Source organism: Podarcis gaigeae, assembly GCF_964106915.1.
Source record: "Podarcis gaigeae genome assembly, chromosome: 2".
In the NCBI taxonomy this organism is placed as follows: domain Eukaryota; kingdom Metazoa; phylum Chordata; class Lepidosauria; order Squamata; family Lacertidae; genus Podarcis; species Podarcis gaigeae.
The window spans coordinates 74,531,405-74,543,777 of record NC_139679.1 but is presented as its reverse complement, the minus strand read 5'-3'; the positions used below and the strand labels follow the sequence as shown (position 1 = coordinate 74,543,777).

General features: G+C 45.1%; 1 protein-coding gene across 8 annotated transcripts in view; it reads right to left on the bottom strand.

The window, feature by feature from the left end:
- Nucleotides 1-2,030: 2,030 nt before the first annotated feature.
- The window catches only part of RAD54L2 (RAD54 like 2), a 74,868-nt gene continuing 64,525 nt past the window's right edge, over nucleotides 2,031-12,373 (bottom strand). For 5 of the 8 annotated variants that reach the window (XM_083726490.1, XM_083726489.1, XM_083726493.1 and 2 more), the window contains 4 exons: nucleotides 11,485-11,681; nucleotides 10,635-10,724; nucleotides 9,976-10,068; nucleotides 2,031-9,167 (listed from right to left, as the gene is read on the bottom strand). In XM_083726490.1, the coding sequence (XP_083582616.1) occupies nucleotides 8,173-9,167; nucleotides 9,976-10,068; nucleotides 10,635-10,724; nucleotides 11,485-11,681 (1,375 nt within the window). In that variant the 3' untranslated portion in view covers nucleotides 2,031-8,172. The remainder of the gene's footprint in view (nucleotides 9,168-9,975; nucleotides 10,069-10,634; nucleotides 10,725-11,484; nucleotides 11,682-12,373) is intronic. The other 3 variants (XM_083726494.1, XM_083726496.1, XM_083726495.1) reach the window with 2 other exon arrangements.

Genomic DNA, 12,373 nt, shown 5'->3' with positions numbered 1-12,373 from the left:
TAAACATAATTAATGTTACAGACAGTGCTCAAGTGGGAGTTTCATTTCATATTAGACCAGACTCAATTATGACTAGATATTTAACGGCCGGTTTTGTTGGGACATAACTGCAGTGCTCAATGTTTGGCACTCTTGTACTCACCTCTCCTTCTGATCCGTCGGCCGAAACCCTTTTCACAGTATCTGCCAGAAAAAAACTGAACCAAAATGTAAAATAATGCAATGACGACATCAAAATTGAGGAGCTTTTGATTGAATTGTTGATGTTAAGAAACTACGGAATCCCTGGGTAATTGGATGTACAGATATAATAAATGGACAGCATTTTGTAGAGGACCATCACATTGAATGTCACAACTTCCCAAATATTCAATTTCACCTCAGCCTATCACATTTTGAGTTTACATAGCAGAACAGGAACTGGTTAGCAGTACCTACCAGTGCCTACATCAGTAGTGGAAAACAGGATTGATTACCTTCAACTGTTCTGCAAAAAGGGTTCGCTGGGCAGGCACACATGTAGGGATGTGAGTGTACAGCCTCAGTGTGGGTCTCCCAACAGGGTGCAAGCTGCCTTAGGCTAAAACTGTATCACCTCATGAGTAAGGATCAAGTGCCCAGGTTGGCACTAAATAACAACTCCCATCCAGAACAGAAAAACATAGAAGTATTGTTATATGTTCTGCTTCAGATAGTTTCTAACCAGAAATGGAGCCACTTGAAGCACTTGTGAAAATTGGCTTCCATTGACCTGGAACTGGGTTTCAAACTCCATTCCAGTGCTTCCCTAAAAAATCTCTTTAGCTGCATCCCTCTGTGCCATGTAGGGTGGGGGAGGCACAACTGTGCATGTTTGCTAAACTCAGAATAGACCCATTGAAATCTATGGAGTTAAAGTTACTTTAGCCCATGGATTGCAATGAGCCTACTCTGAGTATGACTTAGTTGGATATCATCCTTGGAAACCATCAAGAGGGAAGCAGAAAGAGAAAGTTGTGATATGGAATCTCTAGTTAGTATCTGACATAGTGACATCTGAAATACAGATGTTAGGTTGTCAGAGCATTTAACAACAGACCATCCTAGCAGTAAATAGGAGAATTCACAGTTCAGGTCTCTCCATTGTATAAGATGGGTGGAGAACTTCTGGGCTGGCTAGATCTTAACCTTCCCACCCCCAGGTAGGCCAAATCTGCCAGGTAGGCAGCTACATCACCATGACTGCAGAGATACAGCACTTTGACTTCCTGAGTGTCAGGGAAGGCAAGTCTTAAAAACCATCATTTCCCTCCCATATAGTAAATTATTTAGCAGCTGAAGCTTTTGTGTTAAAGAAAACACGCAGAGTAGAAGCAACTATATGAAGATCCCTTATGTAAGAAGTGGCTGAGAGGCCTGAACTTTCTGGTCCTTGTAATAGTAAAGTGTATTCTCACCAGAACCCACTACAAAACAGCATTTGTAGCTTATAGCAAATACAGTTTGTGGTTTGGATATTCTTATGGGGTTTAGGCCTATCACAAATATCAACTGTGCCTCAAGGCTTTTTTGCGTAAAAGCATGTTTCAACAAATACTTAAGGGGCACCCTGTGCAAAAATCTGATAGTCCCCTTAGTAGAAAAACTGGGTTGAAACTGGGTGAAAGCAAATATCCACCTTCTTGATAGGCAGGCTGTCCCATCATTCAGACTTCTGTCGAAAAGTGCTTGGCTGATCCAAGTGTTGTTTATTACCGAAATGAACTTTTGCCCCTTCAGGTACCAAATAACCATCACCTACCTGCTGTACAGACAGCTGCCCTGATACAGCTAAACCTAGTTATTATGATTTACATACCTTGAAAATCAACGAAGCAAGTTAGTTACATGTAGCAAGTCACACTGCTTTCAAGGGACATGGTAGCAACTGATTTTAGCCATATGGCAGCCAGCGTATATTTATGCTTGAAAACAAACACCAAATTCATTCCAGACCAAAATCATTGGACTGTTGTAATGTTTGAAGTTTATTTTTTAAAAAAGAGAGAGAATTGATAGGCATTATACCAACTTACAATTTATTATTTTTTTAAAAAAATGACATGAAACACAAGTAAAAATAAATACATCATATAAACAACAAAATTGTTCAATGTCTCTGTTCTCGGGTAAGCGCATCCCATTGGACAGAGAGATGAGGGAAGCACATGACCCATGCGTGCAACCAGCCGACCAACTGACGCTGCTACAGAAATGCCATTTCCCCACCCCCCCAATCACAAAAGACAGGCCACAAACTAAAGGCGGAACAGAAACAAACCAAGAAAACCATTGGATTCACTCAGCTCCCCTGTACAAATGGATTCAATGGAGGGACAGAGAACGCAAGCTGGGAAACTAATAATATAGGAACCCCAAGAAGCAATGCAGCTGTGGGCAGCTGTTAGTGGTCTTGTTTCAATACAGAGCAAAATAAGAAGAAAAAAGATCCCTCCTCCTCTGCTAGCTTCTCCCATTCTTTGCTGATCCTCCCTGAACTGGCAGCACCCTCCCACCTCTCCTGGAAATCTGCTTTCTTGTTTTGAGTTACCAGGAGCAGACATTCCCACAAAGACTAAACGGCCTTTCACTTGTAAATCAACAGGCTTGACTTAATCTGGTTTTGACGTTAAAGGGGGGGGAATGCAAGAGGTTTTGTTATTATTTTTAATCTATCAATGTTTAATTTCTCTGTTTAGTGGGTCCACAGACAATTTCCCCCCAGTTTAGTAACTGTACATCTATGGTAGCTAAAACAAGATTTCAGCACAAATACATGTATAATTTTATTGACTTGCCATATCTTCCCATGACCATTTGCACTGCTGTCATTTGATCCCCTAATTCTGATAAAAAATATGAGCCGGTTTTCTTTACAACTAGCAATATGTCCGTCATGGTGAGAGAGGCAGAGAGGATGCCCATATATTTGCAGGGACTCCTGGCGGATGCAGTCAGATTTTGTCTCCTCAAAACTCTGCCTGAAATTGCAGCCCATTTAACTTTGTCCTATAGGAGCCAATGGGCTATTTTGAACACAACACTAACCCACATTTCAGTGTATGGGTTGTGAACCTGGGGCCCTCAGCCTAATTTCTGGTGGGCTGAGGGAAGGGAAGGGATAGTGGGGGGGCAGGGGAGCCAAAACAGATGGAATGAAAAGAGCCATCTGGCAGCTATTGCTTTATACCTCTAGCAAGAGCAGTTGGTTGCTCCCCTGGCCTCACCCCCCATTCGCTCTGGCCTACCCAAGTTTGGCATATGACCCCCAACAAATTACTCCTGAGGGAATGTGGCCCTTAGCAGACAAAAAGGGGTTCCCCACCCCTGCTTCAGGGCAATGACAATGCAACTGGGTGATCCTTGGGCTCACGTTATTCCCCTGGCATGCCTGCTTTCACTTCCATTTCAAATTAACTACAGCTTTCCCTGTAGATCAAACTCAAGACAAATAAACCATAGTTGTTGAGACAAGTCAACTTCAAACCACAGTTTAAGAAGTTGCCTTTTCCTAACATAATTAAGGTAAATTAGTTTACCTTTCACTTATAATGCCGAAACTGTGGTTTAATCTAATACAGAAGCAGAAGTTTCCAATGTCCTTATGGCTGTGCCAAAGTAGAAGGAAGTGCACGAACCCAAGGCCTGATGTGTTTTGTCCTCATCCCTCTTAACTATGGGTTAGTGTTATTGCAAACAAAGTGATTGAACATCAAGTCTGCTCTCACCTGACAAATCCCATTCAAGTTCCATCTCTTGGTCATATGAAAGTGTGACAAAGAGACAGCACCGAGAAATTAGTATACATGCATATACACACACATATAACCCTTACCATGGTTGTGGTTTAAGTCCCTCAGTTCTATGCCCACAACAATTTAAAGCCATCCATCACAGGCAGTATGTGTCCAAACAAAATCGTGATCAGTTTAAAATTGTGGGCTGCCCGAAGCTGGAGCAAAATGGAGAGTGTACCATCAAGGTCCAGGAAACATCACAGTTTAAGGTCACCTCTTTCCCCATAGCATTTATTAAAGGGGTCAAGTTCCATTCTGTATCACTCAAGACTTAATAGTGTTGCTCTAAAGCTGTTGAAGAAATGCTACAGTATATGTAAATCACCTTCCAATGAACAATGTGGCCTAAAAAGGACAGTGCAGAGGCTCCTGGGATATGCACCTAGGGTCTGTATTAGCATCTGTAAAAAACTGAACACCCCAAGTTTCCTTCCTCAATTCCTTTGTTGTCTGAAATTTTGCAGTGCAAGTCACACAGGGCCAAGCAGAGTCAACCAGGGTTAGCCTCAGGAACACAACCAAGAACCAGCAAGAGAAAGAAACGTTATTGGAGATATGGGAGACAGGGACTGCCCAGGTCCTGTGGGTGGATTCAGAGATCTCTCTACAGCACAAAACTATAGACGCTGCTTTTGAGTGGACACTACATTCCTGGGGATTACAGCTGCATCAATGAAGGGACCTTTCTGATATTCTGCTAGGTTAAGTCACTAAGCCATTCTGACCCAGCTCTTGTCTCAAGCATTCTCTGCCCTTCACAGACAAGGCACAGCAGCTTTCCCTCTGTTGTCGGAAGCCACAGCTTCATAGGGGACGCTGAACACCTGGGACATTTGAAGTATTTTGAGAAGGAGGCTGCACTGTGCCCTCTAGGAGCAACAAGGACGCAGAGTGGAAGAGTGTTCACTTCATTCCCGTTGGCAAGGGAATTCTCTCTCAGCAAGCGCTGGGGAATGAAAGTTTCAATCACTTGGAGACAAAACCAGTATAACGCCCTACAGGTGGGAAAGAGACCCAGCTCAGGCACTTGCTGAAGTAGAGGCATCTGTCCCAACAAAGTACTTCTCTCCAAAGGTTACAGAAAGTGGTTGGTCTAACAGAAGGTATTAGGGGAGACAGGGAGGTGAAGTGGAGTTTGTCAGTCGTGCAAATACGTTCTCAAGCATTCCGCTAACATTAGAAGATTAGTTAAGAGAGAGAGAGAGAGAGAGAGAGAGAGAGAGAGAGAGAGATGTGCATAGACAGACAGACGTAACATTTTTATAGCTTTCTTAACCAAGTACAAAAGCCAGTTTTTCAAAATAAGGTATTTTAAAACCTAAATAATCCATGTGATGCAACACTGCCATCCAGTGGCCAGAGTAGTAAATTACAGGTGTACACACCATTTTCTACAGCTAATAGCTACCTCCCATTCCTATTTAAAAGGTGGTTACAAGGCCTAGTTTACTTAATCCCAGATGTATCTATTCCCTCTATTACAGTGAGGATGAGCTAAAAACCTGCCTAGTCCAGTGACCCCTCCTGAGCCCTTTGTACATTCTTCAAAAGGAACAAGAGAATCAGAAGGAAGCACTGTTTGAAGTAATGGACAGAGCGTATCAGCCTGTCCTGTCAAAATTTGTTACTCAGTTGAAATGAGGACAGGAGCTGGCAAGATATCTCAGGTTATCATTAGCTATGCTGCCCCAAACCAACACACTGAAGACTGAGCCTGCCTGAAGCCTAAAGTAATGACATCCTTCTCCAAAAATGGCTTAGGCTTCAGCAGCTCTAAAACCTTGCTGCTCAAGCAAGAACCCACCTTGCCTACCATCCGGTCCCCAAGTCCACTTATCGAGGGTTGCAAAAGACAGCTGAGTGAGTTTACAGTACAATCAGTGTCATCATATTTTGTATGAGGTGGACACATACAAATCACAAAAGGGCATGACTCACAGACGTACCATGGCCAAGTCTTTGGAGAAACGCGAATGGACACCATCAGTTAATTTGCTTTGTTATTTTTGTGGGGGGGTTGTGTTTGTTTGTTTTTTATTCCCATGGTGCATCCAAAGACAAGTTGTCCAGAAGTTTGCTCAGAACCCCTCGGTTTTCAACTCCTAGGATATGTTAAAGAAGAAAGCACTATTTTAATGTTTTTATTTTAAAATAATTAAAAGTAATTTGCATAGCTAACTGTAAATCTAAGGCTTCTACGAATGGTGAAGTCAGGTCTGACAGACAGTGTCCCATAAACAGAGAAAAGACAGGAAGCCCATCATTTCATGCTTTTTACGGTTCATACAAGCGCGCGCGCACACACACACATACAGAGAGAGCTTTCAGAACCAATATGTGGATCACCTAGCCACTACCTCTTGAACTGTAGGTCTTGGCAGACCTCAAATAGTGTGGACAAAGGCTGAATTCTCAAATTCTGTAGGATGGAGAGGTTTCCACATGAGGGGGCAGTTTTAACCACCTAACAAGGGTAAGATGAGAATGGGGTTTCATTTACCACTATCCTGAAAAGGCTTCCTTAGCACAGGGGGCTGGCAACCCTCTCGTTCATTCCCTGCCATGGACATGCAGTGCTTGCCCTCTTTCCCCTGGAATGGCACTTCTTTAAAAGCCTGAAGAGAGTACCTGGTTCCACTTTATAAGAGAGACTCTGGGTGCCATTCCACTGTCTCTGTTATATGTATCCCACCCCCCAGCAGAAAGACAGACACTGGTCTTTCTGCCTAAACCGTGGAACTCACTCCCTTCATTAAGCCTGCTATTAGAGCTCACAGCTTCTCCTTATACACCCTTGTGGCAACATATAAACGGAGCAAGCATGTACCAGAGCCTAGTCACAGTGTAGAGGACATGCCTCTCCAATGGCTTGAATACTTTCTTACTCACAATCCACATAAGTGGTGGGATCCTGCTTGCGTAACCAACCTCTCCAACAAACGTGGAGGGCATGTTTAACTGTTACTTAGTACAAGGGAGAATGCTAGACACCAAGCAGGGTTCCAGCTGACACTGAAGTAACCACCTGCAGTGTTGCTGCATGTTCAGAGGGACAAGGAATACAGGGGCTGTTAGATGTTTTATCAGCTGAACAAGTGTTGGAAGCAGACTGGGGGGGGGGGTGCTGTCTCTTGGTCCTGCACACTGCCTCTGCTTTGATCAAGCAGCTTATTCACCACCCCCAATTCTTCCCCATGCAGACCATCCTGCTTTCAGTAGAGGCCATTGTTTACAGCAAGGAAAAAGCAGAAAAGGAAAGAGAATCCCAAAATAAATAGTTTGTTTTCGTTAAATAAATTAACAAATCTGTTCTGCAGAAGGAGAAGGTCAGTCGGATCAGTGTCAACCATTAACACAGACAGCAGCAAGGTTCTCGAGCGCATCCCTTTCGTAAGACGTTCGACTTACTGTGGTCAACAGGAGCCTGACTGCTAAGCTTTCTTCTACTCGCTCCTCGGTAGTGGGTGGGGTGGCAGAGGGAGAGTAACCACTACACAAAGCTAGAGAGGGACGTAGGAAAATCCTCGCAATTCCTCCACTGAGCACTACCTCACTAAAAGACTGGTACAAGTCCTAACCCAACCCTGCTGAAGAAGCCAGTGTGAAGCTGAGCCGACAAAGGTCCCTGCCTTCAAATGGATCTCATGGGGAAGGCAGCAGGAGAGCTGCACCCCATCACCGCTTCTCCCTTACTCCCGATACCACCTGATGAGGGCCTGGTGAAGACCACCAGACTCACCTGTCTTCAGCTTTCAGATGGATGAAAGACAAAACTGGTTTTCACATAGACCCTGCCCCACCCACACCCTCCCACCTACACATTACATATTGCCTGCTCCTTCCAAACCCGCCTCCCTCCCTCCATTAACAATGCTATTCATCATCATGTCTCCTAGGGTACAAACTCACCCCCTATTTACTATGGGGTACTGAACTTTCACAGATAAGGCAGTTCGTGTTTGAGAGTTATTCCACAGACAGAGAGAGAGAGAGAAAACAACAAACCAGTGTCTCCAGCCTAACAAAGGGCACTGAAACGTAATGGCAGGTCTCCCTTTTGGACAACTCAGAGCGCAGGAGGGAAAGTCAAGGAGGCACTCCTATGGTTTACAGTATTACTTCCCTCCTGCAACTCTCTTGCTTCCCCACTCTTGGGTGGGTGTCCATTCAATACAGTTCCCCATACAATGCAGATCTCGGACAACTAAAAACGCCACCTTCCTTTCCAGTCTCCTCCACCTCTGCTGTGTCCTGGATGGAAACCCTTGGCCCCAGAAAGGTCCAGTGAGGATTTTGTTTTTTGTTTATTTATTTTTGCCTGCCGGCCGAGTTGAGCTCTAACAAGAGACTAGGCCCCTTACTTCCCCGTGATCTCTATTACATCGTCATCTTTGTCCTCATCCTCGTTGGAGCTGCAGCCCACCTCAGAGACCTCGTGGGTGTCAAACGGAGGCACCTGGGACCGAAGGAGGCTCCCAGCTGGATATCCTGAATGAGGGGACATGAAGCCAGGATAGGCAGACGCCATGCTCCTGGGAAGGCTGCTGGGCAAGACTGGGGATGGAAAAGGAGCAAACATCCTGGGCTCAGGCAGGAGTGACTGCGTGAAGGGCAGCGAGTAGTTGGAGAGCATCCCCGTCATGGAGGGGTTTAACATGAAAGAGGGGACGCTGGCGGTGGCTGAGGTAGCAGCAGAGGAACTAGCAGTGCCGGCTGTCAGCAGAGGGTCAGTAGTCACAGGAAACACCAGGTGGGGGTCTGAGAGCAAGCTAGGCAGCTGGTAATAGGAGGAGCCTGTGCTCATGTACAAGGAGTTGCCTGCTTGGGGAGGAAATGGGTGGGCTAGGTTGTGGTTTAAGGGAACAGAGGGCATGGTGAACCCACCAGAGACAGGGTACCCACTTTCATATGGCTGGACTGCTGTGGGCAGCGGCCGCTTCTTCTGCTGCCGATGGGCCTGCTCCTCCGGGCCGGAAGGCGACGTGGACTTGCGCTTGTTGCCTCTTAAGTCCAGCACGGAGTGGTTGTCACCGTGGTGGCTGGTGGCCGGCAGGGCTGAAGAGGACGAGGGAGCTGTACCACGAGTCCCTGCTCGCTGCTGCTCAGTTCCACGAGCTGCTAATGGGGCTGTGTTGTCTTTCCGGGCTGGGTGTCCGGGTGCCGCGTTAGTGCTAGGGGAGTTGTGTCTGGACTCACGGGCAGCAGCCGCCTCCGCATACTGTTGCAGTTCGCTGATGATTTCGGGGCTGTCGGGGGAGATCGGCCGAGTGAGCTCCTCTGTGTTGGGAAGCTTGGGCGAGGAGGCATTATGCCGGCCGTTGCTTGTGGATTCCAGAGATGGCCCTTGGGATCCTGTGAACGACAGAGGCACATCAGTAGATAAGACCAGGGAAGTAACAAGAGGCAGAACTAGGGTGCTGGAAAAGATGGCCTGAGTCTGCCCTCTGCTTAAGATCAACCTGGGGAGCTCTACTCTGCCCATCTTTTGCAAGAGTCTGAGAGGCACTTGAGAGACAGGCTTCTAGCATTGGCTACAAGACTAGGCAGTAGTTTCCCCATCGCAATTTGCCAGGCCCCTTCTCGTTTTTAGATCAACACTTTTAAAAAATGTTTGCTTTTTAAGATGTGATCTTAACCTGCTAATTAGCTGCATTTGTTATCTGAATACCTAATGTCTGTATTTTGTTTTAGCTCTTATTATTTCTTTATTTTAGGCGAAGAGCTGTGGCTCAGTAGTAGAGCACCTGTTTTTTCATGCAAAGGGTTCCAAGTTCAATCCCTGGTGTCTCCATGCAGGGCTGGGAGAGACCCTGTTTGAAACCCTGGAGAGCTGCTGCCAGCCAGAGTAGGGAATACTGACCTAGATAAACAAATGAGGGATAGCTCAGCTGGTAGAGCATAATCTTAGGATTGTGGGTTCAAGCCTCGTGTTGGGCAAAAGATCCCTGCATTGCAGCAGGTTAGACTAGATGATCCCAGTGCTCCCTTTCAGCTCTGCAATTCTATGAATTGTCCGACTGAGTTTAAGGCAGCTTCCTATGCTGACATTGTAAGTTATTTCCGAGAGTTTGTTAAACCAAAAGAGAGGGTTATGAATAAGTAAATTAAAACCTCCAAAGGATATCCCTAAAGAAAATCCTTGCCAGAATAAGCATCTTACCCGAGGCAACCATGCGGTGATCATCACTGCCCTTTGGCTTGCCAGTGGTGCGAATAGCAAAGATTCGTCCATCGCTGGTCCGGATATATGTCCCTAAATGAGAGATGGGTGGAAGTTGTCAGAAGTAAGCCAGAAGAAAACTTATGACCAGCTGAATAGGGCGCCCTTATGTTCAACATTACAGAGAATCGCCTTCACTTTCTGCATTGCCTACACATGCTAGACAATGCAAGTAAAGTTTTGAAAGAAAAGCTTTGCTCATCAACTTCCTACAAAGACACAGCATCAACACTCTCTTATTTCCTTGTTCAAATTCTAGGATAAAATTGTGAAGCTGACAATTAAGACCTCCTGAGTGATATCACCATGTGTTAGACTAAACAGTCAATCACAAACAAAGGTCATGAGGAGCAAACTCTGCGTGTGCCTGACCCTGGTCAGTTTGAATGAGAGATAAGGGGTTTCTGAACTAGGCTTCAAAGGCATTTATTGCAGTAGTAGATTCCCTAACACCTCTGTAGTGACACAGTTTGCCTCCTCTTCTTGCCTATCTATACAAAAACATAGCAGCCCCCTCACCTATCTCAATTCATAAAAGAAAAACTGAGAAATGGATACACATTTTCTTTGCCCAAGAAAGACAGGGTTTTTTTATTTACCTTTAGTTCCACGGATAATGTGGATGCTCTCTCCAGCACTGATCCTTGCCTGCACGTCAGTGGAAGTGTTTGTACCTGGGATCACTATATCTGAAGTGGAGCAAACAGTACATATGTGACACATTGTGTACATTTACAAAGGAAAATTCAGCCAGAAAACAAGTGAATAAATGCTTCCAAGCATCTGCCTCAGTTTTTGGACTGCAGCTCCCAATAGCCCCAGCTCACACAGGGCCACCAGTTAAACAAAAGCTGAAATGCACTCTGTAAAATGTGAAAGCAGCATTTATTTACTTTTCAAAATAAGTGTATGAGAAAAAACATTTACTTCTGGGAATGAATACTTATATACTTATACCTTTGTTATTCAGCTGGTGTGTTGAGATCCACAAGCGAGTCACACCAAGCGAGACTCACCTAAGGTATGTTGCAGCCGTGGCATCACTATCATTTTCTCTCTCTTTCCAGATATTTTGTTTTGTTTTTAAGAGGAAGGTTGGAAAGCACACAGACCTCTAGTACCTTTAATGGCTGTGCAAAAGATGGAATTTTCAAAAGGCAAATATTTTCTCTCGCTTGCATGACAAGCAGCATCTACCGAAATTCCATCTCCTGTGCAGCTATTGAAGGTACAGGAGCCCTGATATTCCTAGGGCAAAAATAAGAGATGGACATGCAGGTATAACTAATCAAAAGCAGGCATATTATAAGGCAGGTCCTGGCCTTGAAAGGTTAACGACAGCTGCCTTATATGGTCAGTTTTAACATCAGAGGGCTAGCAACACATTTCACTTTAACGACTCCCCTTTGCAGCAACTTCCATTTCCAATAAAGCTGGAAAGCAACTGACCTGTTGTGGTGACAATCTTCTGTACGAGGACACCAGCTCGCTGCAAGTAATTGATGGGAAAGTTGATGCCAGGATTGGAAACTGATGCTGATCCCATACTGCCCAACGGCACATGGCGCGGCATCATAGGAATGGGAGTGGACTGAACGGGACGTACGCTTGCCACCGGCCTCTCTTCACCTTTGAGGCTTGGTCGCCTATGGGGGGGAAAGAAAGGAAGGAATCAGCACTTCACAGAAGCACAGAGTTGGAAGGGGCTCAATAGCTTCTTACTACAACATGGAACCATCCACTCCATTGTCCACCTAATGCCCTATCACCAGGGATATGGCTACCCAGATTTTTTGGACTACAATTCCCATCCTTCCTAACTGCTGGCTATGCTGGCTGGAGTTGATGGGAGTTTGAGTTCATTGTCATCTGGAGGATCAAAGTACCCCCCCCCAAAATAATAATAATAATCAATGTGTGACACCATCATCACTTTCATAATCCACATGCAGAGAAAAGGGGCCTGAAGAGGAAATAATTCCAGATTATGGAGTAACATGAGTATATATGACATAGGCTGAGTCCCCAACCACATATTAAATTCCACAATTTCTGGGGCGCTTCATAGGCAGTTTTGGTATTTGACTTGGTGCAAAAAATGCAACAAGAAATCAGTATCAAAGTATCCTGAAAATCTCAGGGGGAAAGTGTACCTTATTGCTCAATCCATATGATGTATACGTACTTTGAATACTGTACTGACTGTCCCATCACTACACTTGATCTTAGCCAAAAGGCCGAGAAGCGATTGACTGACTGTCCCATCACAACAGAATGCTGTTTAATTTGATTTTCCCCAGTCATCACTAATTGTTCAGAGTTACCGGTTAACTTCTTT